The 27495-nt window shown below is 39.8% G+C and overlaps 1 protein-coding gene across 5 annotated transcripts in view; it reads right to left on the bottom strand.

Moving 5' to 3' along the window:
• Positions 1–27495, bottom strand: part of ARHGEF10 (Rho guanine nucleotide exchange factor 10) — a 112202-nt gene that overhangs the window by 41708 nt on the left and 42999 nt on the right. For 4 of the 5 annotated variants that reach the window (XM_032104586.1, XM_032104587.1, XM_032104591.1 and 1 more), the window contains 9 exons: positions 26757–26871; positions 24204–24316; positions 20457–20534; positions 20050–20229; positions 18584–18700; positions 16726–16818; positions 15164–15334; positions 12756–12901; positions 11179–11354 (listed from right to left, as the gene is read on the bottom strand). In XM_032104586.1, the coding sequence (XP_031960477.1) occupies positions 11179–11354; positions 12756–12901; positions 15164–15334; positions 16726–16818; positions 18584–18700; positions 20050–20229; positions 20457–20534; positions 24204–24316; positions 26757–26871 (1189 nt within the window). The remainder of the gene's footprint in view (positions 1–11178; positions 11355–12755; positions 12902–15163; positions 15335–16725; positions 16819–18583; positions 18701–20049; positions 20230–20456; positions 20535–24203; positions 24317–26756; positions 26872–27495) is intronic. The other variant, XM_032104590.1, reaches the window with a different exon arrangement.

Here is a 27495-nt window from a genome sequence, read left to right as displayed (position 1 = left end):
CTTGGTTCAGGCAAAAGTAGAATTTGGAAGGTTGTGAATAAATATACACATGCAAGATAGGTGTCTGTGTGCTTGTGCCAGTGCTTCTGCCAGAGGGGGAGGATTCCCACCTCTGGCAGAAGGCTGAATTGCTGGGGAGCACAGCCAGCAGCCACAGCTCTCTCTGCCTGCACAGCAGCAGCTGCATTAATAGATGCTGGCACAGCAGCTGCACCTTTGGGATTGTTGTCCATCTGGGTCCCCTAAATTTTCAATTTTCATGGGCACTTCAAGCATATTGGTTATTATAACCCTGAACTGATCACACCCTATTCTTCCTTTCTATGAATTACAAAGGGACACATTTCTTATCCATGGTGATTTGTTACCTGTAGACATTTTCTACTAGCTCTTCCTGTGTGTTCTGATTCCCATTTGTGAATTACTATTTTATCACAGATTTATGCTACTAAACAAGACAGAGTAGATGCAATCACCCTTAATTTAAAAATCTATTGCTGGGCAAGCAAACATAATGGCTCAGCTGGTCCCTTCCCATACTAAACTCCTGTTTATTATCAATTAGAAGGATTTTCTTCAAGTAATACTACATAAATCCAAATGTCACACAAATGAAATAAAAGCCTCAATTAATATACTCTTAATATCGCAACTATTTTTGCAAACATTTCTGTTTTGTCCATCATGTTGAAACGAAATACTGTTAATAGGCAGATTGCTGGGTGCCTCTTTTACTGCAAAGTAACTTATATTGACAACATCTGCCTTGAGTATAATCATAGAAATGACCTTTTCTCCACATAGTTCAAAACCACAATACATCAATATAAATTGCTTTCAGAAAAGCTATATTGAAATGAAGTGAAAACTGATGCATCACGAAAATTCAAGGTCCTTATGAAGATTACTTTGCTTCTGAGAGAAACAGAGCCCTGAAGTCAGACTAGTTTACACAAAATGGAAGAACATGAATGCTCACATGCAAAAACCACAACTGAGAAAAGCTCTTTTCCTGACTACAATTCCAGTGTTATGGGGGGGTAACACAAAATTAATGATATGCTCCAAGAACATGCCAGATTTGAAGACCACTCTGAAAGGTTGGTATACCCAAAATTCGACTTGCCATTTGCAATCTGGTCTTTGAGGCTGAGTACATTTGTATTGCTTCCTCCCACTGAGCCATCTGTGTGCATCCAGGCAGCACACTGAAACGTCACGTGTTATGAAAGGAAGAGATTTGGAAAAGTTTCAATCCTCATCTAGAGCATAAAGATCACCTGGGATGGGGGAAGAAGTTACATATGTGGGAGGTAACTTTAAAAGCTGCTGCGTCTGAGGAAGGCATAACAAACTGGTACTTGTATAGGATTACACACTTGGAACAAATAATAATAATAAAAAAAAAATTAAAAAAAATAAAAATAATAAAAATCCAGGTCCTTACACAAAATTTCAACTACATTTAAACCTGAGTAGCTTGTACAATGTTCTGGAAAGCAAAGCATCATGATACTAGATGAATTCTTGATCAGTTCATAATAACTGGGCAGATATCATGAGATTGTTAACCTATTTACATTAAACTATGATGATGCAGCAGTAATATATTTAAAACCATTTAGGTATAGACAGAACTGTTCAATTCTTTACATTTGGCTTAGATTGTCCTAGAAAACTTTCAGTGATTTTCTTCTGTCAAGTAATAATAGGCAGACAGCATCCCAGTGCTTTATTTATAATGCCCACCTTCAGAAAGGATGAGAATGGAGACTGTGAGAGACAATGCTGCACCTGAAGTAAAATAGTTTCCTGTTCACTGCAGACCTTGATAATTAATATAAAGAAGGAAAACCACAAACCATTTATAAGGCCCAAGATTCAATTACTGCAGTTGAGGAATTCTCCCCCTGTACGTGATACTGAATCCTGCTCCTATAGATACACTGGTACATAAAACACACCAATGCTTCACAGCTGCTTGGTGGAAAAGAACTTATCAAATAGTGAACAAACATTCTCTTTTGACAGGTCTAGTGGAAATACTTTTCTCAGTATAAACAGAAAAAGAAATCTTTATGTGCCATTATTATACTCAAGCTATCTATTTCAGCAACTAATAAAAAGAGTTGGCAAAAAGATTATGAATACTGGAAATACTAGAAACACTGTAATTAATTTAGCAGTTGATACTGATGTTACGTATTTAAGTACCATTTCCTTTCCTTTTGCAAACTCCCTTGTCCCAGAACACCTAGCTTTTGCTAGAAGGCTGGTGATGAGGGTCCCCTTCTGTACCAAAACCTCTTCTTGCACAGAAATTGACACATTCAAGCATCAGTTATACACAAGAGGCACATCCATACCTCTGATATATATCCTTCCTGGAAATTCTGTATGATTGTTTGAGCCAGTAACAAAGCAGATGAGGTTTTGTTTTTAGACACTGAACTACCAACTTCCTGCACATTGTGTTATGTAAGCAAAGTCCCTGACAGCCCCCACAGCACCACCCTCCTCATATTTGTATCTTTTCACGTGCTCATTCATGCTGCTCCTGTTTCCATAGACGCATCAGAGAAATATGTGGGCAGATTTGGTTTTCTTGTTTCTCCTTTTCAAGAGCATTTGAACAGCCAACTGGAATTTGACTAAAATAGTAATACAAAAAAAGTCATCCTATGAATCCAAAATCCCAGCTTATGACCTAATCAAGTCCACGGGTCAATTTAAAGTTCCTCACAGAAAAGCAGACTTTCTGCCCTCCCCCGGTTTGCTCTTTCACACTAAATCCAACTCATGATCTCCACAGTTACATGCACCAAAAATATCTGAGCCACCATGTCAGGGTCTCCTCCCCCTGTCATGTAGCCCTGGGAGAGGGGCGCTGAGGGGACAGACACGGGGTTTCCCTGCCCCTGCTCAGCCTCGTTCCCATTGGTTATTTTGTGTTCCCTGTGCGGGCAAGGACCCTCAGGTCCCGTGATTGCCTCAGTTCCTCGGCAGAGCCCCGGCCATGGGGCTGGAGAAATAAACATCTCTGAAACATCTACCAAGGATCTGTCCATATATATTTCTTTCTATGGGCCTCCTGGTTTAATACATCGTGTTACAGTATCCGTACTGCAACACCACCATAACTCAACTGTAGATCTCCTGAGATTACACCACTCTCAGGCCCAAACTACACAAGTTTTTGAGTGGCATCAGTCTCCAGGTCTGGAAATTTAAGCAAATGGGAAGTCAGGAATGATGTCAGAGAACAAGAGTTTAGTTGGCAGCCATCAATGAAAAGCTGAGCAGCTGCTCGCACGTGTCTTTGCAGTATAACCCTAACTTAGGCTTAGTAACCTAGCACAGAAAGAAGCAGCACAAGCACACACATCATATTATGTGATAAGCAATAAACCCCTTGAGATTACTAAAATGCAAACTGTTCAATTCAGACATGGCGTAAGCAAGGCTGATTACCAATACAGTCAGGACCCACCATTGCCAATTACCATGAAGAGCATTATCATAAACATGAAATGACAATGTTCAGTCTAATCATACTTTAATCATGTAAGCACCTAAACATAATTTATGTTCTTAATTATTGAAACTGATAATCTGAGTCTCTGAAACTAATGTAATAAATTAACTATTCTCACTGCCATGCAAGACAGGGGAGTTCTTCAGGTCCTAATCACAGAAGAACCAAATACCATATGACACCCAGTACACAGAGTAGAGCTGGAAAACAAACCTCACAAGTCTCAACTCTAACAAAGTATTTTTAACATGCTTTACCTCCCTGCCAGTTGCCAATACCTTTCTCTCAACTGGCAATTACATGAATGCTGAGACCTGTCTTGCTCATTGTACCAGATCTGAACACCAAAGAATCAGGTTGCACGAAAACTACCATCTAACCACAAAACTGCTTATTCACACATCTTGAGGAATAAGAAGATAAAATCAACAGCTTGCATCTTCAAGTAGTGAGTAAGGTATTGAATTCATAGTGCTATACCATTTGTGAATAAAATTATGCAAAATTATGCAAAACCATAAAGGAAATGTAAAGCCTCTGAGACAGTGAGAAGTAGTTCATACACTGAGAGTATGGCTTCAAGATTATATTAAGCTCCAGCTAATCCTGACTGCACAGGCATTTCAGATATAAAAGGCCATAAATATTTTTCCTGCTGACAGAAGCAGCTGTACTGTGTCAGAGATTAAAGCAGTAGGGAACATGAGGGAGAAACACCAGAGCCCTGATACACTCAGCGTGGACCCCACAGCCTGGCTCCCCAGTGTCACACTAGCTGAGACAATGGTCAGGAGTCTTCCTGGACTATGTACTGACTGCAGTTCCTGCCTCTGTTCCCATGAGCAAGAAAAAATGCCGTTAACAAAGACTTTAGAGTCAAAGAAAAGAAGTGCCACGGCCATTTCTCTCACAAGGCCCAAAGGGAAAGGCTGAGGACAGCATGGACCTGGAAGCCCCTGCCCTCCTAAGGAAGGAGAGGGGTCATACAGGACATCTGGGATGCATCTGCACAGGTACAACGGGCAAAAGAGGAACTGGGTGCAGAAACACTGATACAAACAGCCAATGAAAGTACATGTGTGAAGGCATTTAAACAATGAAAGTACTGCAGGGATTCCAAGATAGGTCTGCAGCAGTTGTAAACTGGCCGAGCTGCCAAAGGTTTACACTGGAGCTCCCACCAGACTATAACAATTCATGTGGAAATGGCACTGTGAGGAGCTCACCTCCCTCTTTCATACACACCAGCTTGGTTTCTATTGATTTTATGACTCTGTGCCATGACGTGGATGAGACCCCTGGCAACACACAAGGTTTATAGGAAGTGGATAACAAACCCTATAACCACTATAAAAAATACAAATGGCAAAGAGAATAATCTCATCCTGCATGGGTGAGACAAACATGTAACACCTAAATTTATCCTTGCCTAATCCACTAGATAGAAACTTATATCCGCTTAACAAAGTGAACTATTTAATGCCACCCCATTTGCTCAGATGAACAGGCTTTTTGGCATTAGATTTATTTACAATCTTTGGTCTTTTTTTCACATATATCAGTGACAGTTTACATTTATGAACATATTGCATCTCCTTTAGTGCACAGTATTGTCTTCAATACCTTTAAAATAAAGACTTACATTATTAATCTTTATATATTCCACAGAGATGAAAGCTAGTTCAATTAGCAAGTCATTCCACATCATTCTTTCTAAAATTTTATCACCAGTGCTGGAGTTGATATGCTACTTAATATTAGTTTTTGGTTACTCTGGACATTGTATTATACAATTGCTGAGCCTTAGAGGGATCATAAATGTGACTGGTTTTTTCTTCCCCAATTCTGTATTTCTCATTAGACAAACCAGGAAAAAAACCAGCTCTAATGGCAATGGCTCTCACAGAGCACTATCTCTGATTTTGAGAAGAGCTGCTGTTTCAATGAGCAAGATGTTGACAGAAACAAGTGCACACTGTAACCCATCAAACACCCCTCCCTGTTTCCCTGGCAACACTCAGAGGCCTACACAAAGTGACTGCACCAAGCAGAAGAAAACTTAGAAGAGAGGAATCATTTCTGCACTTCAGCATCATGTCACTACTATATTTGACAGTAAACAAATCCCACAGAGATCAAGAACACAATTGGAACAAGTGGAAACAGAGTACAAATGTATCCCCGAAAGTCTGAATGAGAAAGGGGAGCAGCCATGGCTTAGCAGTGCTGAGCTTTGCTCTCAGTTACAAACTGTAAACCTGTGAAAGAAAGAAAGAACACTAAAATACAGCCATAAGAATACTAGCCTGATTTTTGACTTCACTGTTCTCTTTGATGCTCATCACAGCATGGATGGGTACAGTACAGTACAGTACAGATGGGTTTGGCTCATTTTCCCTTTCAGCCTTTAGACATACGGCTCAAACTGATGTTTCTTTGCTTAAGTAACTGTCCATACTATCTATGTCTCCTAATCAACCTGATCAGAGCACAGCACTGCTGACAGGTGCTGGTTTCCCACCCAAACATGGCGGGATGCTTAGCCCTCTCCCTTTGGTTCTAGAGTCTCTCTAGTCTGGTCTTGTTAAACAAAAGCGCTGTGAAAAACTTCTCACTCACCCTTTTAATTCTTGGGGACCCAAGAACAGGCAACTGGGGGTGGCTGCTGTTGCTGTGGCACCAAACTGGCATTTGCCTCAGCACAAACCACAATTTACAACCCATCAACAATTTGCATAAAGTGCTGCAAACTCATAACATGTGCCAGAAGTATGAGAAACTGAAACTCTGGCCAGTATATTTGACTTTTTTTCCTATAGTCCCATTTAAAAGGCAGTGAAATACACATATTCACAGTGATTTTATCTATACATGGATGACTTGCAAGGCAAAGTTGACTTCTGATTCTTCTAGAGGGGAAATACTGAACATTTTTGGTAAGAAGTTACAAATTTGCCTTTGACTATACTTTTTATATTTTTGGAAAGTATATTTATAATATTTCATCAATATGACATATTAAAAGCAAGATGTATTCACTGTGCTTTCACCCATCGTCTTTCTCATCGTAAAAGTACATTTTACTTTCTTGATGCCCTCTTTCCACATATTCAGTCCAACTGGGAATCTGAAGAGGTCCCAGTCAATTGGAAGGTGGCAAACATTGTCCCAAGGCAAGAAGGATGACTGTGGTAGCTATATGCCTGTCAGTCTCACTTCAGTGTCTGGTAAAGTTACAAGGTTTATTCTGGAGCTAGTGAAAAAGACCTGAAAGACAACAGGGTCATTGGTCCCAGCCAGAACAAGTTCATGAAGTTAAAGCCCTGTTTAAGAAACTTAATTTCCTTTTACAACAAAGTAACCCAGGTAGTTGATCAGGGGAAGTTGATGTAAATGTGGATTTCACTAAAGCTACTGATCTGAGGCCTCTCACAGGATCCTTCTGGACAAAATGTCCACCACACAGCTGGATAAACACAGGTAAACTGGCTCACAGGTCAGGCACAAAGGGTTATTTATAGTGAATAGGTTGGTGACATCAGACTGCTGACCTGTCATTAGTGCGGTTTCCGGGGGGCCCATTTTAGGCTCAGTTCTCTTCAGTGTCTTCATAAATGACTTCAAGGAATACTAAATAACTGCCAATGACACTAAATTGGGATGAGCTGTCAACTCCCTTGAAGGCAGAGAGACCCTGCAGAGAAAACCTTGACAAATTACAGGGCTGGGCAATTGCCAACCACAGGAAGCTTAACAAGGGCAAGTGCTGGATTCTGCTCCTGGGACAGGGCATCCCTGTGTGTACAGACAGATTGAGCAGAGACACTGGTGAGCAGCGACACAGAAAGAGATCTGGGGATCCTGGTCAATGGCAAGTTTAGTACAGGTCAGCACTACCCTGGCAGCCAGGAGGGCCAACCGTGTCCTGGGGGGCATCAGGCACAGCATCACCAGCCAGGTGAGGGAGGTGAATTTCTTACACAAGTACACAGGTTTCTTACACAAGTAAATCAAAACCAAGAATATACAACTTTCTGTTCACACTGAAAATATTCCCCTGTTCTTATATTAATTCAGCTTTTCTATACTACACAGAATGTATCTGTGCTTCTTCTGCACATGGACTAACTGGGCTGAAGAGAACAGCAATAGCCTACCAGAAACAATACATGGATTTACTAGGGAAAAAACTCTATCTCATATTTTTCTGCCAACAGTTCTACAGAAGCAAATTAACACTTCACACTTTTGGCACACATAACTAACTGCTTCCACAAAAACTGTCCATTTGGGATGCCCGAGAGTCATACAGACCTCCAAGCAAGACCAACTCTAACACATAAAACAGGACTTTGACTAATTTGCTGAGAGAAAAGCGACCTGACAAACATGCTGTTTTTTCCTGAAGACTAAGAATGTGAAACGTTTAGTGGTTATTACTGCAGGAAGCAAACACAAGTGGTAATTGCACTCCACTAGGAAACAATATTAGAATCATAGAAATAAAGGACTCTGCCAAACAGCTGAGACTTCAATCCTTCTTCATGTTCATAACTAAAAGAATTCAGTCTACTGTTGGTGCTAGGGGACAACAATAGAACAAGACAAGAGCACATCAAAGATGGGGCAGTATAGCAGAATACACTCTAGGAAAACTTTCCTGCTTTCCCCTATACACCCTCAGGCCACACAGTTTCTCCAATCAAAATAAAAAGGGCTTAAAACAAAAAAAAAGACATAAACTTAATAGCCCCTAAATGTGTTCTCCAGAATTCAGAGACAAAAGACCGCTATACAAAGCTCAATGGGGTAGAAAACTGCCCATTGATGATTTTGCCAAGTGAAAACCAAGTTCACATAGCTCTTGCTTGTCATCTTAGAACAGTACTAAAGCATGCTTTTGATTTATACATACTCATAAAACCTTTCAACCTTTCAGCTGCATATTACAGACCGTACAAGATTAATTCAAATTCAGCTATTAATTCAGCACCCAAAGTAAAGTTTGCATCTTTAATCTATACTGCCTTTTCTTGCAATGTCACAGAAAACTGGAAGCACCAATTGCATTTAGTCAATAATAAACAGCAAGATACAATTGTGACAGCTACCTCCTCACAGAAAAGGTTTTGGTAGAGAAAAAAGTGCCATGATAAGGGAAATGTAACTAATAACCCATAATCCTCACAAGAACACAACCTGAATCCATCAAGAATCCTTGCTAATCACAGCAGTAATGTCAGAATACCAACCTTACAGGAATCACATATTCAACCTGGCATGTGGCAGATACAAACCAGCTTTCCTCAGTCTTCCAGAAATGCAAGAGGTAATCCCTCTACTACTTCATGATTTTACACAGAATCATCATTATTCTGTATATCTTCAGTACACACAAATTGGATGTGTAAGCTGAAAATCAGGTCTGAGAAATGGTTTTATGTCTCAGGATTTTGCCTGCAGCATTCCAAACTGTTCTTGACCACAAGATTTTATTAATACCACATACTATGAGGCCATTGGGATTTCATGGTATATTTTGAAAACAGAGGGAGACATAAATTTATGATGACTGCAAAGATATGAAGTTTCAAGCAGAGTAGACAGTATTTCTCTGTTAGTAATTTGCAACTTGTAGTAAACACCCAGTAGTTTCACCAATGAAGTGATACTACCATATTAAAGACCATGTCACCAACCATAAAATGCAGCAACTTTGTGGGTGCAAATAAAAAGCAGCACTGAACCAGTACCCAGTCTTACCAGACTTCCCTTCTGCAGGAAGGCTGTACTTTCTGAGCTTCTGTAATCTTTAGCAGACAACTTAAACTGAAACTAAGGAGACAACTCTACAGAACAGCTAATACAATTAGGTGTGTATTCAAACTTGTCCATAAGGGCCAGTTCAAACAATTCTGCATCCAGAGTAACAGCTAGAGCAAACACAGTAGTATATGCAAAAAGCAAGGCTATGCTGCTCCTCTTTCATTATTGTTTATATTTAATTTAGTTGGATCATTTGGCAGAAAGGTTTGATTAAACCTGAGGGAGGTTTTTTCAGTATATGCTTCAAATCCTTTTTATTTCTTATCTTTTGATCCTTTTTATTAAAAGACTGAATTAATATAACAGAGCTTACAAAGAGAAAGATTAGTTCAGCTCACATTTTACCTGTTGAGTACCATTTAACCTGAAGGTTGATTTACAAATGATGTACAAAGTAATTTCTTTTTTTGTGCGTGATATTGTCACCAAACATGATGAAGCTGAAAAACCTCAAAAGCCAGGAGGTTCAAGTAAGTTCTACAGGACTGTTTCATCAGGAGTTTTTGTTTCTCCCCTCATGCTTTTCTTCCCCATCTGGCCTTACTGACATGCAAGGATTTGGTCTTATCAGCTGTGAAACTGCTGCACAAAATCATAATAGGAATATTCAACAATCTGTTCCTCCCACACTTACCTACAAAAGGGATCCCCAATTCTAAGAAATACACTTCTTTATATAGTCTTCTCAGGGTTATGCATACAGCATCTGGTAAGTTATAATATAAAGGCCTTAATCTCATTCTCTAAGTAGTCCATTAATGCTTAAAAGGAGTTACAAGAATTAAGTCATCCTTGATATAAAGACATAACTGTCTGTAAAATTTTCTGTAGCTATTTACAAAGGGAGGAGTAAAAAGACCTGACAAGAACCATCCCGGAGACTACAGGGGGTAGTAAATGCTGCACTCTGATGGTGTAGCATTTATGCCTCCTTACAGCACAACTGTGGGAAAATTCATGAAGCCAAGGGTGCACTATTAAATAAATGTAGTGTGAAATAATGCCTAGAGCTAGCACTGAAATCCATGTGAATTATAATCCATGAATAGGAATCAAATTACAATCTAGAGGTATTAAGTGCATTTAATATTACAATATTTAGGCAAAAAATAGGATATAAAAAGAACTCCTTACATGTGAAAGTCTAGCTAACAAGTAAAGTCTTAAACTTCATACATCTCTTGAGGGCAGTTGGCAGACTTGTAGGGGGGATTAACTAGCATAGAAGAATTTGCAAACTTCAGATCTTGAGGTCATTTTTGGAGAGAGGCTAGGAGGAAATTACCTATTAACATATTGTTTTGAAAACTTTCATTAAGGTTTTTTTCTGAAGCACTAGTTTGAAGGACAAGATACCATGGGCTTGAGAGAAGTGAGTAAATTCTACCCTGCAATAACCACTTGTGTCCAGAGTCTTAATCACAGCAACAGGGTGGCTCGGTCATCTTTGTTGAGAGAAACTTCCTTGCTTTAACTATGGGATGAAGAACATAGGCAGAACCAGCTACCACGGGACCACTGGTGCACCACACCAAACCCACCTTTTTGCACGTCTGCACCCTCTCACGCTTTAGAACTCTTTACTCATTCATGCATAAAATTCTAAACTATGACAAATACAAGTAATTCATGTCACAAGGCAGAAGCCTGGCTGTCACTTTTTGCATTCTCAGTTTCCAAAGAAAGAGGCTCTACTACTCTTCATGTTACAGAAATCTTCATGCACAAAATGCTTTCCTGTTTTCAGTAGCCCACTGAATTTCAAATATGGATTTTAACAAAGTAGTCTGTAAAAGTCAGTAACTCCTGTCACTTACTTGGCTTAGAGTTAATGATGACATTTTCAGCAGAGTGCTGGGGTGGGAACCTGCAGTTCTCTCCTTGGCCCTCACTGCTGCCATACTCTATGACGTCCACTTGTCCCAGCGGTACGCTCCACTTCAGTAAATACCTCTGGCCAGTTGTCATGGTGCCACTGCTTTCATAGGAAGAGCTGGAAGATGCACAAATTATTATTGCAACAAGCAACTGTGTTTCATGGCATGCTATTTATTATTTTAGCTTCTAAAATCTGCTGTTTATCAGCTTGAGTACAGTGCACAACTTGAAAGAAATACATGCACCGGGCTGACTTTTGTGACTTCAGAGCTAGGCCAGCAGCTCATGCTGGTCATCTAGACTGTATGCAAAGAAAGACCTGTCATCTGTAAAAATATCTATCTTTTGCAAACTCAAACATCCCAGGTGCCTAGGGACCACTAGTTGCAGATGAATTTTCTATGGCTTGCAAAAGATACAGCCTTTTACAGAGGACATGACCCTCACAGGGTCAGACACTTGGCATGATCATAAACTCTCCACATGGAAAACAAAAGCAGACTGCACTTTGCTGCTTCAAGTACAAGTACAGAAAGTCCAAGACTTTACTGGTATGAAAGAAGATCAAATATGAATAGTTAAAAACAATATCCAAGTGTTACTAAGAAACTAAAGAATTTGTAAAGGCAAGGATCACAGGATAATTGACGTGAGCTTGTTCATCTTCTGAACATTACATGGTACTTCTCAGTCACTAACACGAGGCCAAGCAATCACACACTTAGAAATACATGTACAGGATTCATACTTCAGTAATGAATTAAGATATCAACTCACATTATGCTTAAGAAAAGCTGTTCTTGGAAGATTTTAATGATCCACATTTTCTTTGTCAGAATGTACCATCACATAAAGCAATTTATGACACAAGCAACATATGAATGTGAACACAACCTTGGCGTACACAGACATTTAGTAACATTAATAATTACAGCCAACAAAAGCACAGAAGGAGCTTTGAAAAAATGCTTTTTTCAAAGCACTTCACCTTTAATCTTTCAATGGTTGGTCTCAGAGATAACAACCCTTCCCCACGTGGAACTTTTTTAGCCACTTCCAGGTTTGTTCTGGCAACCTGCATTAACTTTATGGGTTTTGTTCTGTATATTTGTTGAGGGTTGTTTGTTTTGCAGAGGGTGGGATTTAATTTACGAATTGTGTCAAGTTACAAATCTCTGTGTGTTACAGTCTGAATTTAAGGAAGAAGAGAAAAAAGTCTTACCCTGACATGCCTGTATTCCACTAAGCACTAATACACAGCAATAACTAGACACTACAGAGCACTTCTATCTGTAATCTCCAACTGCTACAATTTTCTTACAAATTTACTCTAAAACTTCCAAATACCAGCCAGCAATTCAGAGGACTATAACAAAGTTAGTTATCCATTTATTATGACTACTCCTAGAAATCATTAGCCACTGTAAATACAACAATACAAAGGCAATTCAAAAAGTGTCATTTTTTTCCAGCTGAAGTTCAAATGATCATCTAAAAAATATAAATTAAATCTTACCGAATATTTACTGTTGCACACATCAGCACATCATTTAACATGAAAAGTCGCCGTTCTTTGGTTTTGATAATTTCTCCTTTGTCGTTATAAACGGTCTCAACCATATCATCAGTCCGTATGAGGTATCTGTTTCCGCTGCTGAGTAGCTGGATTTTGAAAACAATCAGCACTGTATATTATACACTGTACATCCAATAGCGGGAGCACAAAAAACAAAAACAATGGGTTATTACTTGCCATCCTAGCACAAGTGATTGCAGGTGGATTTGCCAAGGGAATCTTTATTAGTCTGCTTTTCATTTAGAGAAACAGTAACTTTTGCTGTCATCAACGTGGACTGAAGGGGCTTTGCATCTTAATGCAGACCACAGTTGCTCTGGGAATCTTCCACACTGATAAAGGTTTCTTGGCGAAAAAAATGATACTTCCCACAATTTCTGTGATTTCCTTCCCTTGTCCCTTCTTTCATAGTCCACTGAAGACCTACACATAATTCCAGCTGCCCAAAGTGGGAGGCCGGAATGTGAGGAAAAAGTGTGCTCAGACTGCTCTGCCCCCCTGGCTCACACAGCTGAGGAGCACAGATGGCAGGGTGCCACAGACTGTGGAGAAGATGACATGTCCAAGAGATTCATAGCACGTAAATTGCTCGTGACATTTGCCTTCAAGGGCTGATGATCAGCACTGTGCAAGCGTGAACTAATCCCTTACATGTCAAACACACCTCCTTCACCACCTATTTCACCCTGGCTGGCATTGTTCCAAAACTGTATATGCAAATATACAGGCCCAGGAGGGCCAACCATGTTCTGGGGGGCATCAGGCACAGCATCGCCACCCAGGCAAAGGAGGGGATTGTCCCACTCTGCTCTGCACTGTCCTCACCTGAATATTGTGTGCAGTTTTGGGTGCCACAATGTAAGAAAGATATTAAGCTATTAGAGAATGTCCAAAGGAGGTCCTCAAGGATGGTGAAGGGCCTTGAGGAGAAGCCGTATGACGAGTGACTGAGGTCACTTGGTCTGTTCAGTCTGGAGAAGAGGAGACTGAGGGGGGACCTCACTGCACTTTACAACTTCCTTGTGAGGGGAGGGTTCTTCACCCAGAGGGTGGCTGGGCACTGGAACAGTCCCCCCAGAGTAGTGGTCAAAGCCCTAAGTCTGACAGAGCTCAAGAAGCATTTGGACAATACTCTCAGGCACTTTGTGTGACTCTTGGGGGTGACCTTGTGCAGAGACAGGAGTCAGACTCAGTGATCCTGATGGGTCCTTTCCAACTCAGCTGATTCTGTGATATTAACACACAAGGCCTGAAGGACCCTGTGAGATTTGGAGTGACTACCCACGTATATATCAATAAATGCCCCACTGCATAACACACAAAATCTTACAGTCAATATCAACTGACAAAAGGTAACCTGGGCCACCTCTTCAAGAGTGCATTCTGTGTCTTGGAACTATTTGCAGATGATTAGTAGCTGCTTCAAGAAGCAAGACTATGACAACTAGAAATGAAAGTAAAATGTCTGAATCCATCTTCTGATGCACTTGGAATGGAAATACTGTTCCAGTATGACAATACATTCTTGGTAAATAGCTTAAAACAAGCATGTTCTGGTTGATTATTGCTTTCCTAAAAGCTATGCTTTTATGCATAACCAAAAAAAACCCCATTCCTTCAGCGCATCCCCATTACTTTATCTCAGAAAGAGTTCACAGGATAATAACCTGTAACTTCACAGAAGCAGTAATTGAAGCATTTATACCCCACTTCATGGAAAAGAAGGAATCATTTATGATACAAATAAAACAGGCACACATATATGCACAGTACAGATAGCTACTAATAAACTCAAATAAAAAAGATTGTTCCTTCCTTCTTACTGAATGTCTTTTACAATTCTTTTTAGAAATTTCTATTGTGCAATGCAAATATATGAATGAAATAGACTGGGATTTTCCTTAAAACAAGGAATATGTTGGACCCATTCAATAGCACATCTTGAAATGCTTTATAGTTGGAAGCACTGCTGTATGAGGACGTGGTCCCTTTCTTTACACAGAAGTAATTCCTTACCTCTAGGATAAATTAAAAGCTGAATTTTTCCATGCAGAAAATGTGCATGAGACTTTACTACATATTATTATCTCCTACGCTGCCACAGAACACCAACACTGCTGAGGCTAGTTCAGTGTGTTGCCCATTCCAGCACACAGTGGTTTAACTGATGAGCCTGTTCAGTCCCAGAGGTGGGTGACATCTCACATTTACCACTAGAATGACCCCATGTGGTTGAGCTCTACAGAAAAACAAACAATATAGGTGTCTCTTTGGTTTCTGCGGTAGAGATTGCTCAAGGCCCAGAAACTGACTCTTCCATTTCCGTTATGCCTTCCTACTTTCCTTACCTTGTTCAGGTAACGTTCATTCATTGCTTTTGCTATTTGTTTTATTTCACAGCGCTGATCTGCGTCCCTTTTCCTTTCATTTAACTTCTCTGCCAGTGTCTCAAGTTCTGTAAGAGCCATCTGTAGAGGTAATCTGTCAGGATGCCCTTTATTAGTGTTCTTCAGCATATCCTGAGGGATAATTACAAAACAAAACAAAAATCAGATTTACTTTCAAAGTCAGGTTCCAAAAATTACAGGATGTACAGTTACAACTACATTCTTTACTTGAGTACTAATAAAGGATAAGACCAATAAACACCTAATGAATATTCAGACAACACACTGCTTACCTTCCTGAACATCTTAGTAATTCTTAAAAATATACTGAATGGGACCATATACAGCTTATTTAAAGAACAAAATTACAGAGAAGAGACAATATGAAACAATCTGGCAATCAGTATTATACTATAATATGTATGTATCTGTGAACAATGATTTAAAATGAAACTTTTCTGATACTGTCATAATAATATTGTATTATACTTATTACTGTTATTATTCCTTGTTAAAACATGGACAGCATACTCATCCTAAAGTAGGAAACATTACTTCATTAAGGTCACAACAGCTCCTCCAAGTCTTTCTCTTTTGTAGGCATACAGAAGGAACAATTTGAATTATAGCTCATCTCCATTCCCGGAGCACTTAAAAATCCCTATATATTCACGCTGTCTTCCTGCCACAATAAACTTCATCATTCATTCCTACTCCCTCAAAAACTCTGACCACATGCTTCCCCCACAACTAGTTCTGCTCCTTTACCCACAGTAATTCCCAGACCTGCATCCCAAAGCTGTCCTCCTCTGCGCACCTGCAAACACAGCTAGCACATGGTGGTTACTGGGGTAAATGTGCTGCGGTCTGGAAGGAGTCACAGAGTAAATTTGTCTGGAGCAGGCCTATACTGGGGAACTGTGCTCCTCCTGCAGCTTAACTACCTGTTGAGATGAGACCCAAGGACTCCCTGTCAAATCTGCAGTTTCCATGGGAAGAGAAACAAGATGCTGCAGGTCTGAAGGAAGCTGCAACATACTCAAGCAGGTCCTGTGAGCCAAGTAGTCATAGAGTGTACTGTTGTTCTGCATCTCACGTATATTTCTAAACTATCCAAGGCACAAATTTAATCCTCTTGGTTTTTTCTTAAGTGGAAAGTAATGCCACTAAGTTCCTAGCCATGTTTTGAAGTCTTATTAGCTAACAAACTGATATGAACAAGTAGCATATTTGAACTACACCTTTACTAAAAAATTATTTATAAGCGGTATCTTTCTTAGCAAGTAATCTATAGTAAATCTAGTTTACTACGATTTTCCTGCAATGCCCTAACTGCCCATCCCTGCAATCAGACTATGAGATCAGCATGTTTAATACACTGAAATTTTTTCTTTATTTCCCCATGATCTAGCGGTCACTTCCACTGCAGCATGCTCCTCTAGCAGAAGACAGCTACCATGTAATCCCAAAGGTAAACCATGCAAGAATGTAGCAGGAGCCTCCCTTTGGTAAACATTATTTACCTGCAATAGTAGGATGAACTGTGGAAAACGCTGGATAGGTTTCATCATTAAACCATACAGTGTAATGCGATCAGGGCTTGACTCCTGACACTGCTGCAATGCAGGAAAGACACATTTACTACCATGAGCACATTTCCACCAGTTACAGAATGAAAGGAAAACCTTTCCTAAAATTTCTTCTATATTGCTTACATTAATTATAATAGGAAGACTGTAAAGATCCATTTACTATCAAGATTTAATTTAAAAATATTAAATCTTTTAAAAAAACCCATCACTATTAAAATGATGGCCTGTTACTGAACTGAAATCTCCTCCTTAAATAAATACCGCTGGGCTAAAGCCACACCAGCAATGCAGCATCTATAAATCTAAAAACCTACCTATAGGTTTTTAAGAGGAAATCTAAGTAAACATCATAATCTCAGTCCTATGCGAACAGAGCTTTTGATCTTCTTTATTAGAAAAAACTAAGGAAAAAAATGTTGATTTATATTCGGAAAGAAAAATGTTAGAATCCCTTATTTCAGTTACTAGGAATGGCAGATAAAACCAGACAACTTTCTTTTGCATGTGCAAAAAAGCCAGAAATGTCCAGAAATAGGAAGGTTAGAGGAAATATTCAATATTAAAAACAAAGCAAATCAAAATTATATTAAACTGGTGTTGTGCTTAAATTGTTATTTATTGCTACAACTATCAGCTTCACAACAATTTATTCCCGTTGCTATCTCCACAAACATCTGTTTTTTTCCAAACAGCAGTAGTGAAAATTCTGATCTTCATTGCTGGTGAGCAAAAAAAAGGAAAGGTAAAGAAGTGTCATCTGTCATTAGAGTTTGGCTGTGGTTCTGCAAGCAGAACCAGTGTGGCACTGACAAGCAGTGATGAGAGATGTGGATTACGTCTCTATTGGAAAAACACGCTTTTAACAGTAGACGTACGATGTGACTACACGTTCACTAGAGTCTGATCTTCATGGTGCTTAAGGCTTCCAGAGTATCATCCTGCATAGAGTTGTCCACATTCCAAGAAGTTGTTAGTTAATTTTAGGATCTGAAGACAAACCCCAGCCACCCTTCTCTAGGCAACCTAAGATTTGCACTAGGCACTCAATTTTAGTGCTTTGTGGACCACTGTAGCAGACCTGACAGGGTGACAGCTCTGAGAGCCACAGCTCAATCCAGAATGCTTGGGGAACGAGACAAGATGAGCTTTCAGACTCTCAGCAATGTCACAGACAGCCCAAAAGCCTTGCAATGGAGTCAGTGTACCCTCTGTAAGTTGTCAACCCTAGGGATTCGTAGCACTTCTACTGCATGTGCCAGGATCTCCATACACATCATCACAAGCATCATATGCAACAGGGCAGTATGCATTCTGCAAAAAAATCACCAATTTCAACCCTAAGCCAGAAACAACGAAATTGTTGTGGAATGGAAATCCAGCTGTACTGCTTCTCACAATACAATAAACAAATAAGAATTAAAATAAATTCCAAATTAAAAAGTGGCTTCATATGGTGAACTACTATTTGAACCTCACCTGATATGGAAGAATCCTAATGTTTAGCCAAATAAAGTAATGCAAACACCAATAAACTGATTTGAACAACAATAAAACTACTGTGCACTTCAAAATACATCCTAGATCTAACAACACGTTACTATGCCAAAAATACAGTACTGGAAGGGAATCCTCTGGGGTCTTTTTGTGCCAAACCCACAAAAAAGACCTTAAGTCCACAAAAACAGTGAGACAATCTACAGTATCAGCAGCCCAGTTTCCTCCCAGCTTATAACTCATACTTTCTTATTTATAGCATATGCACAACTGTTTTAAGATTGAATAAACTAACCTTTAAGAAGTCTAAAAAGGCAGGTTTGGTGGCACAAGATTTCTTGAGAATCCCAACTGCTGTACTGAAGTTGTTTACATATTCACTGTATGCATCCAATACCATAGATTTAGAAAACTGAAAAGAAAAAAGGGCAAATCTTAACTGTAAATACAAAAGACCTCTGCCAGCACAGCCATATAGATTTCTGGCTGTTAGGGACTTGCCTTGCTCAGAACTAAGGGCTTTGCTTGGCCTAGTGGTGAATATACAGAAATACTGATAATACCCAAAATAATCTTTCTGCAGAAGACAGGTCAGAAACAGAAAGATATAACAGCTGTGAATTGCAAGAAATGTATTTACAGAAATTGCTTCATCTTGGCTAGAACACTAGGGCAGAACCTGAGGACTATGGGCAATCAAAGGGCATCCACTGCAATTTGAAGTGGCAGATGAGATCCCCTGATCATCTCACTGCCTGTCTTCCAGGTTAAGTGAATCAGCAAAGTCCCACAGCCTTCACATCCTGACTTCAGCTATTAAGGACTTATCAAAAAAGCAGACAGATTGCGTGGCCTGCAAACAGTCATGGGAATGGTAAGATCACTGCCCATTGCCCTCTTGGTAATTTTATCCCTCTCTTTTGCAGAGCTGGTCTCACTGAGACTACCTAACCTTCAGTCACAACAAGAGAGGTTTGCTTTAAACAACAAATCTTTAGTAACTATTTCATTTTGGGTGAACTGTGATCAGATCCCAGTTCTCTTACAGCAGGCATGAAAACAACAAATCTTTAGTAACTATTTCATTTTGGGTGAACTGTGATCAGATCCCAGTTCTCTTACAGCAGGCATGAAAAGGGGGTGATTTCCAGCACTTGGGTGGCAACAAAAAAAAGCACTTAAGCCAGAAGGCCGGCAGCCTTTTCCAGCCAAACTTTCAAGGCGAACAATGTCTTTCTATCAACCAAGGCCAGTTCTTGTTTTCTCTAATTTAAAGCAGTAGCTAATTCTGTCCTTTACTGAATGGATTTCCATTAATGATGGGATAATGTTTTACAGATATTCTTTATCAGTGCCCCATCTCAGTTCAAACTCAGGAATTCAGGACATTACCTACTGTGGTTTCCTTCTACTTGCACACTACTAGGTATGACTACACATTTTTTAAGAGATGCTGAGCCTCAGTCTCACCTTCATTTTGGTGGGTTTGTGAATCTCTAATTTCTCATAAACTGTTTACTTAAATGTCTGAAAGATTAATCAAAGCCTGAAAACTTCGCTCACAGTCCTTTCACATCTGCCAACCAAGCGGAAGACACGTGTTGGTGTCAGTTTCCTTATCAGGATAGTACATGCATTCTCCTGACAGTTGCCACGGGCATTGGAGAAAATGGGAATAAAGGAGCTAAGTTAGAAAGATAGGGAGATGGAAAAACAAGACTAAAACAAAAACAGATTATCTGTTCTGACACATTTGCTTACTGAAGCAACAAAGACATCACCGATCATTTCAACAGAGTCCCACTCAGACACACGACTCGCCAGTGCAATCTGAAACATTGAATGGCACTGAAGAATTTCCTTAATTCGATAAAAGACCATTTTAAGTTTTCTTTCACTCAGTAATTTTGGTTCCATATCTGAAAGGGGCTTCTCATATTGCTGTGGGGGAAAGAAAAAAGCAAACTGATTTAAACAAACAAAAAAATGGACTTCTACAAGCAGAAAAACCAACTCATGCAGCAGTACCCACACACAAAATCACAGAACATTTGGCATGAAGCATCTGCAGCAAAATCTGTGTCAGTCATATGACAGATTCTTTAATGATCTTTAATGATTCTTTTTCAAATATTCAAAATTTTAAAAGGCAAAAGATATTAAGGTACCTCCAGGATTCTTTTGAGAGCATCCACGTAATTCTTCTCACTATCAACTACAGAGCCCAAAATATACCTTCTCACAACCTGTTGAAACAACAAAGTTTTGTCCAAAGTTCAAATCAAGTAACAGATTCATCATAGTTGGAAATGGTGATGATAAAATTCTCACATTAATAAAACAAAAGAAATACAAAGCAACTTCAGTACTGGAACTATAATAAAATACTGTACCTCTTCAAAAGTAATTAAATTAACTATTACTCTAAAACTACTTACTTTAAAGAACACAACAATTTTTGTATCAATATCTGCAATTTTTTTCTGACTGTAGTAATTCCAACCTTTACTTTTGAAACTTGTGTTTTGACTTTGGCTTTTAACAATGCTCTCAGGCACCTAATGCAATTTTAAGGGCTGTCCTGTGCAGGGCCAGGAGCTGGACTTCAATGATCCTATTGATCTTCCAAATCAGGATATTCTATAATCCTATGCACCTTAAATGTATATATGTAGGCATTAATGGAAACAATCACAGGTATAAGATGATGTTGACTACTTCAGTGATTTGCTACAACAAAAATAGGTAACAAGTTTTCAAAAACCACTCCTAAATTTTATTTTTTAATAGGTTTCATAAATTTATTAGAAGCAACATGAAGGGCAAACAAGCAAATACTAATTGCCTTTTAAAGTTAAGGCCATATAAACTGTACCACTGAGAAACTATCCAAGTCAGCATTCTCTTTTGGGCATTACCGTGCATAAGTGAAAACCCCCGTCTCATCTATATTTATGTGTATTGACAGAGTTGTAAGAGATTCAGGAAATGCTACCATATTTCATGTTAATAAACTACAGGCTATTTATCACACCTCCTTCTCCACCTTCTGCTCCTGTAATTCAGCTGAAATGAATGTGCGGGTGGCAGGACAGGAAGGACTGGAGAACTGATCTGGCTTAGAATTCAAGCTTCTTGACATCAATTAGATTTCTTGTTTGTTATAAGGATTTGTTTTCACCCAAATCCATTTCCTAATCCAGCTCATCCCAGAGTTTTCCAAAGGGGAACTATGAGGGATAAGGCAGCACAGGGGTAGGATCAAACCACTTTCTGTAACTACAAGAGAAGGCAAAACTGCTCATTTTGCTATTTTAAGATAGCCTAAATGACCATGAAGCAAAAATCTCAGGCTTGCTTCTTTCTGCTCCAGAACCCCACAGCCTCCTGCCTCCTTCACCATGACTGCCTTTAAATTCTCCACACTTGTACTTTGCATTATTAAATGCAGGTTATGTGAGAATTTTCTTTCAAGTACTGGCATTTCAAAGGAGGACCTCAAAATTAACTGAGGCTTTGCTTGAAGATATATACAGCAAAATTAGTTGTGCCTAATCTGTGTTTAGAATGGATTTAGCAGTGTCTTATTTGGAATAGTGGATCATCTTTTCTGGTGAAGAATACTAATCCTACTTTTAGTCACAGTTCATTCTTCTGAAAAGAATAAATATCTGTAGAAATAAAAATTTCAAGCTATATAATACACAAAACGAATACTTAATAATGGCTTCAGGTTATTGCAATAGATATGAGCCCCAGCCCCAGTACTTGCAGGCACCAGGATTTAAACAGAAGCCATCATGCCACCTGCTGTTTGAAGCCAGCACGTCCCCAGAGCAGTTCTGCTGTGACCGGGCAGCTGGGCTGGAAGGGGTCCTGGCCTGGTGCACCCAGGACTGTGACCCCCTCCCATAGCCAGGCCTATGCTGGCCCCCTCCAAGCTGCTCCGCTGCTCCTGTGCACCCCAGCCCACCAGAGCCCTGCTGACCAGCAGCCAACCTCCCACACACAGCTGCTGCACCCCTCCAGTTCAGCATCACCTCCAGATGCACACTGCAGCTGCCATCCAGATTACTCACACAGCCTTTAAATGCCACAGGCCCCTGCCTGCTCCTGAGGGACAGCACTACCACTGACCATCCGCTGCACTCTGTACCACGGACTACACTGAGCGTGACGTCCTCATCTGTTTCCCACCCACCATTTTAGTCCACCCATACAGACTGTACCTAACCCGCAAGAGTGCAGGAATACTACAGGAGACAGCTGAAAGCCCTGTTAAGGCAGAGGTAAGTGACACACTTTGCTCCCCTCTGCCCACAAGCCAGTCTCCTCAAAGGCGCTCAAGGCACAAAGGGACTCTGGTCCATCTATGCTGATTTTTCCCTCCTGTCCTACTGAACCCAGACATAGCAGCCAAAAGCATGTGCTCCATCACTTTTGTTGGGAGTGAGGTCAGGCCAGACTCATTCCTCCTTCTTGTGGGTAAGAGTGTGACACTTTTTCCTAGTCTTCTGATCACTGTGATTTTAGATGACTGAGAAAGGCCTTACCTGCAGCATCCTTAAATCCATCCCATCTGGTCCCACAGACACCTATATGCCCAAATGGCCTCAGTTCCCCCAGTTGCAGATCAGGCTTTGCTCCAGCAGAACTGCCTCTGGGCTCATGGGCTGAGTCCTGAGGACAAGCCTCACCAGTAAAACCTGAGGCAAAGGTAGCACAGTCTTTGACTCTTTCTCACTAGGTCTGTGCCCCACCAAGCAGTGTGTCATGTTGTTATCAGCTTCTGTTCGCTGCCAATGTACAGGTAAGAAACTCCTCACGGTTACCCCTCACACCTCACTAGCTCCAGCTGAACTCTGGCTTTCCTAACTCCATTCCTGCCCACTTGGACAGCTCCTCCTGCGCAGATGAGCAATATATGTCATGACTTACACAACTATTACTAGTTTGTTCCAAACTATAAGCACTCTGGGGTTTTTTTGCAAAAGGGTAAACTTATTTATACAACACTACCCCAGTGAAACTCAAATTCCTATCTGAAAGAAGGAAAGAGCATCCAGACTGATGCTGAAATTTCACATTACAATAAAATCTTACAGTAATGGAAAACAGTTTGGTAGTTACATTGTTACAAGATTAGCACTTCACTGTGTTAAACACCAGAGAAAAGTAAACCTCGCCCAAGTAAAAGGTAAAACAAACAAAAAAACCCCTGAAAATATACAGCCCTCTCCTCAACTGCCCCTTAAGCTTGTTTTTTGCTCATTTTCTGAAGGTACTGACCAACTAACTCATGACTTGACACCACAAGAAGCTAAAAACTCTCAATACAGTAACATGAACCCACAGGATTTATTTTCAGCCAAAATTTCTTAACTGATGGTGATTTCAGTATTTTTTAAGTGATTTCCACAGTCACCATACAGTTTGAGGTGGAGAACAGCAAAATGTATTCTTCTGTAGACTTGCTTTTATGGGGGATTATTTTTTTTAACCAAGAAAAACCTTTAGATTCAAAGAGCATACAGGACATTCTCTAGACTTTAAATGGAAATCCCAGAGCACCTGGAGCAACATCTTCTGAGTCAATAAAAATGCTTTAACTCTCTTCTTTTTTTAACTCAAAATCATCACATTTAGCTTAAATGTTCAGATAGTGAAACAATATAGTTCTTATAGATAATTTCATAATGCACGCCAGCATTTCCCATCTCTGGGTGAACTCAGGATTGATGCAACTATATGCACACACACCAATTCTCAAAAAACTACTTTCTCAGTTCTGAATTTGATGTTCACTTAAGTAAAATGCCAATATGTTTGAAGACCAAAGGCACCTAAGAGCCACGGGTGTAGAGCAGAAGGAAAGAAAAAAGAGGCAGAAGACCATATTTCCCAAAGCTTACTACCTGCTGCTGTGATAATCCTTCAGGCATAGGAGTCATAATTGCTTCGGTATGCATACAGTCCACATCAATAAATAAATTTAGCTCTTCTTCTTCCAGACATGATGATCTGTGATCTACAAATAAATAACCAAAATGTCAGCTTCTACATGTGGATTGAAAGAAGAAAAAAGAAAAAAAAAAAAAAAAAAGCAAAGACCCTATCATCCAAGCACAGTGATTATAAATTTTCACTTACCAAACAAAAGAAATTTCCCAGCACTTCTGTATCATCTGTGAAATCACATAAATACCACCACCAATAGGCGCTCTAATACAGAACATCCTTCAAAAGCATCCTAATATCCCACAGCTGGACACAGCCTAAGCATCTTTTGTTTGACCTCTACTCCCTTCTCTCAGCCAGGAGAATGGGGCTGTCCAGAGGGCAGGACATGACAATGAGGATTAAAGCACTGCAGCTCCAGGGCCAGCAGTTTTAAAATAAATGATCTCTGGGAAAAAAACTGAAGACACCCATAATATGATCCAGCTAAAAAAATTCCATACACCCTTCCACAACTGAACTAAAGTAGCCAAATTCACCAAAATGTTTGCTTCCATCAGCAAGGAGTGAGGGATGCTGCACTGCTCTGTGGATAATCATTTTACTGAAAAAGCACCACCGAAGTGCACTGACAGGTGGCAGCACACAGCCAGCCAAACAAGCAGCCACGAGGAAAGGAGACATAGAGAAAGAACAGTATGAGAAACTGTCTTAGAACAAAAAGAGAAATAAGGGAAGCAGATCTAATGGCCGGGAGAAACTCATGAGTTTAGTTATCAAATTTGTCACTAGCTCCCCGCTGATTTGGAAAGAGGTTATGGGATTCAACCATCCACAGACAGACGGTGTCTGCAACCTAACCGCTAGAAATGCAAGAAGGAATGCCAGGCCCACTGTAACACTGCCCTGCAGATCATTTTCATCTGTGCAACTGCAAGAAGTTGAGGATACATTTTTTGATCACTTCATTTTGTGTAAGTAGCTTTCTATATTCAATCTTTAAATTAAGTAAATTGAGAAACAGTCAGAGGTCATGACAGGGATGTAAGATGTGTCCTGGCCCATAACAGGTAAGATGCAACTTTATGTTACCTCTCTCAATAAAAATATCTTGTCCCACCCTTGTGGTTTTATCTTCCTAAAATTGTAGCTTTATAGGTTCTGAAGTCACTACCATTTAATTAGTTGGGCAGAAACTTGAGCAGAAATACATACTATCTCTCAGACTTATCCTGAAAAACTAGTTTAATTTACTACCACCTGTCTCTTGAAAAAATTGCCTGTGGACAGCTGCTGCCAAGGCTCAGACAAAGAACTGTCACTTGCTCTCAACTACAGAAAGAACACAAATACTTCTGTGGCTTTCTGATTTTACCTCACTTTCTATTTTCCCTATCCAAAATCAGCTTTCATAAAAAATCATCAAACTGATTAAGCAGAACAGTCTTTTCCCCTACTTCCACTCTTAAGCACAGAAAGCATTATTCCTTGCCAATTATGAACTTTTTTAAATAGTCAACTACTCCTTCACTGAAAACCATGTCTTAACAGCACATTCTCCTGACATTCGAGAGTTATTTGATGGAGAGACCTGGACAGACTTAGTAACTGTGCTGATTTTGGCTGGGGTAGAGTTAATTTTCTTCACAGAGGCTAGTACGGAGTTATGTTTTAGATTCATGCTGAACACAGGGTTGACAATATAGAGATGTTTTTGTTATTGCTGAGCAGGGCTTACACAGAGCCAAGGCATTTTCTGCTTTTTGTACTGTCACACTGATGAGGGGGCTGGAGGTGCATGGGAGGTTGGGAGGAGACACAGCCAGGACAGGTGACCCAAATTGACCAAAGGGATATTCCAGACCATATGACATCATGCTCAGTATATAAAGTGGGAGGAAGGAGTAAGGGGAGGGGACGTTCAGAGTGATGGCGTTTGTGTCCCAAGTAACTGCTGTGTGTGATGGGGCCTTGCTCTCCTGAAGATGGATAAGCACCTGCCTGCCCTTGGGAAGCAGTGAACTAGTTCCTTGTCTTTCTTTGATTGTTGTGGCATTTACATTCACTATTGAACTGTCTTTATCTCAACCCACAAGTTCTCACTCTTACCCTTGTAATTCTCTCCCCAGTGCTGGTGGTGGGGGAGTGAGCGAGTGGCTGTGTGGGGCTTGGCTGCTGGCTGCAGTTACACCATGACAGTAACTTATCATTTGCATACTCCAATCTACCAATACCTAGGTTGCACTGTTTGGTGGGATTTTTTGTTGGTTTTAAGTTGACTCTTCTCTGTGGTCCTCAGGTTTTTTTTCCTTGCCCCAAACATAAAAAACTGCTGAAGATGCAATGACCATACTGTCATCTGAGCTATTATACCAGACATTTTTGATATAGATCTGATTTCTTGCATCTAGCTCTCAGCTCCCAGTACAAAAATTTGCTACACCATCCATCTTCTTTCTCAGAAATTACTAGAGAATGTAACAAAGAGAAACACTGTAAATAGCATATACCTTGAGAAATGAAAGATTTTGTCCGAATGAAGGAACGACCCTTCTTCACAGCTGCTTTTGTCTTTTCAAGTCCATCTTTGGTACCTTCTCTAGCAGCTCTCATAAGCTTTTGCATCTGTAAGATAAAAAATACAGTCTACATGTTCAGTGAATAACAGGAAAACGTTTCAGCCAGCAAACTTTAAGCTATCAATATAGTCCAAAGTCAATGGATATATAGTAAGTAGAAAGAACCATGAAAACTCAAGAGCCGAGCTCCTGTATTTCAAAATAAAATAAAAGCTGGAGACAAGGATTTAATTCATGGCAATACTGTATACAAGTGTAAAAGAGCAGAAATGCTTAAGAACCCTTCTGCATCAAACTTGTAAATTTTAAATAGTCTCAAATGTTATCTTATGCAACAAATACCTACTACTCACAGGTCATTAATGGCCAGAGGTCTTACCCATCTTTCAGTGTCCCAATAACTCATCCAAAGTATTTCTGATCTAAAGATAATCCCCTAGACTCAGTTATATATTAACTGTATTCTTAAAGAAACATTATTATGAAGGAAAAAGTTACAACTAATAACTTCATTCATTGAAGAAATGCATTGCTTTAATTAAGAATTCCATAATCCTACAGTATGCTACTACAGCCAAATGAAATTACATGGAACAAAAAAACCAAAAAACAAAAAACAAAGAAGTGCTGTTTTGCTGGAAAATGCTTATTAAAAACCCTGCTTTGTACC

The sequence above is a fragment of the Corvus moneduloides genome, chromosome 3 (assembly GCF_009650955.1).
Source record: "Corvus moneduloides isolate bCorMon1 chromosome 3, bCorMon1.pri, whole genome shotgun sequence".
NCBI classification, from domain to species: domain Eukaryota; kingdom Metazoa; phylum Chordata; class Aves; order Passeriformes; family Corvidae; genus Corvus; species Corvus moneduloides.
This window is presented reverse-complemented; position numbering and strand designations above follow the sequence as displayed.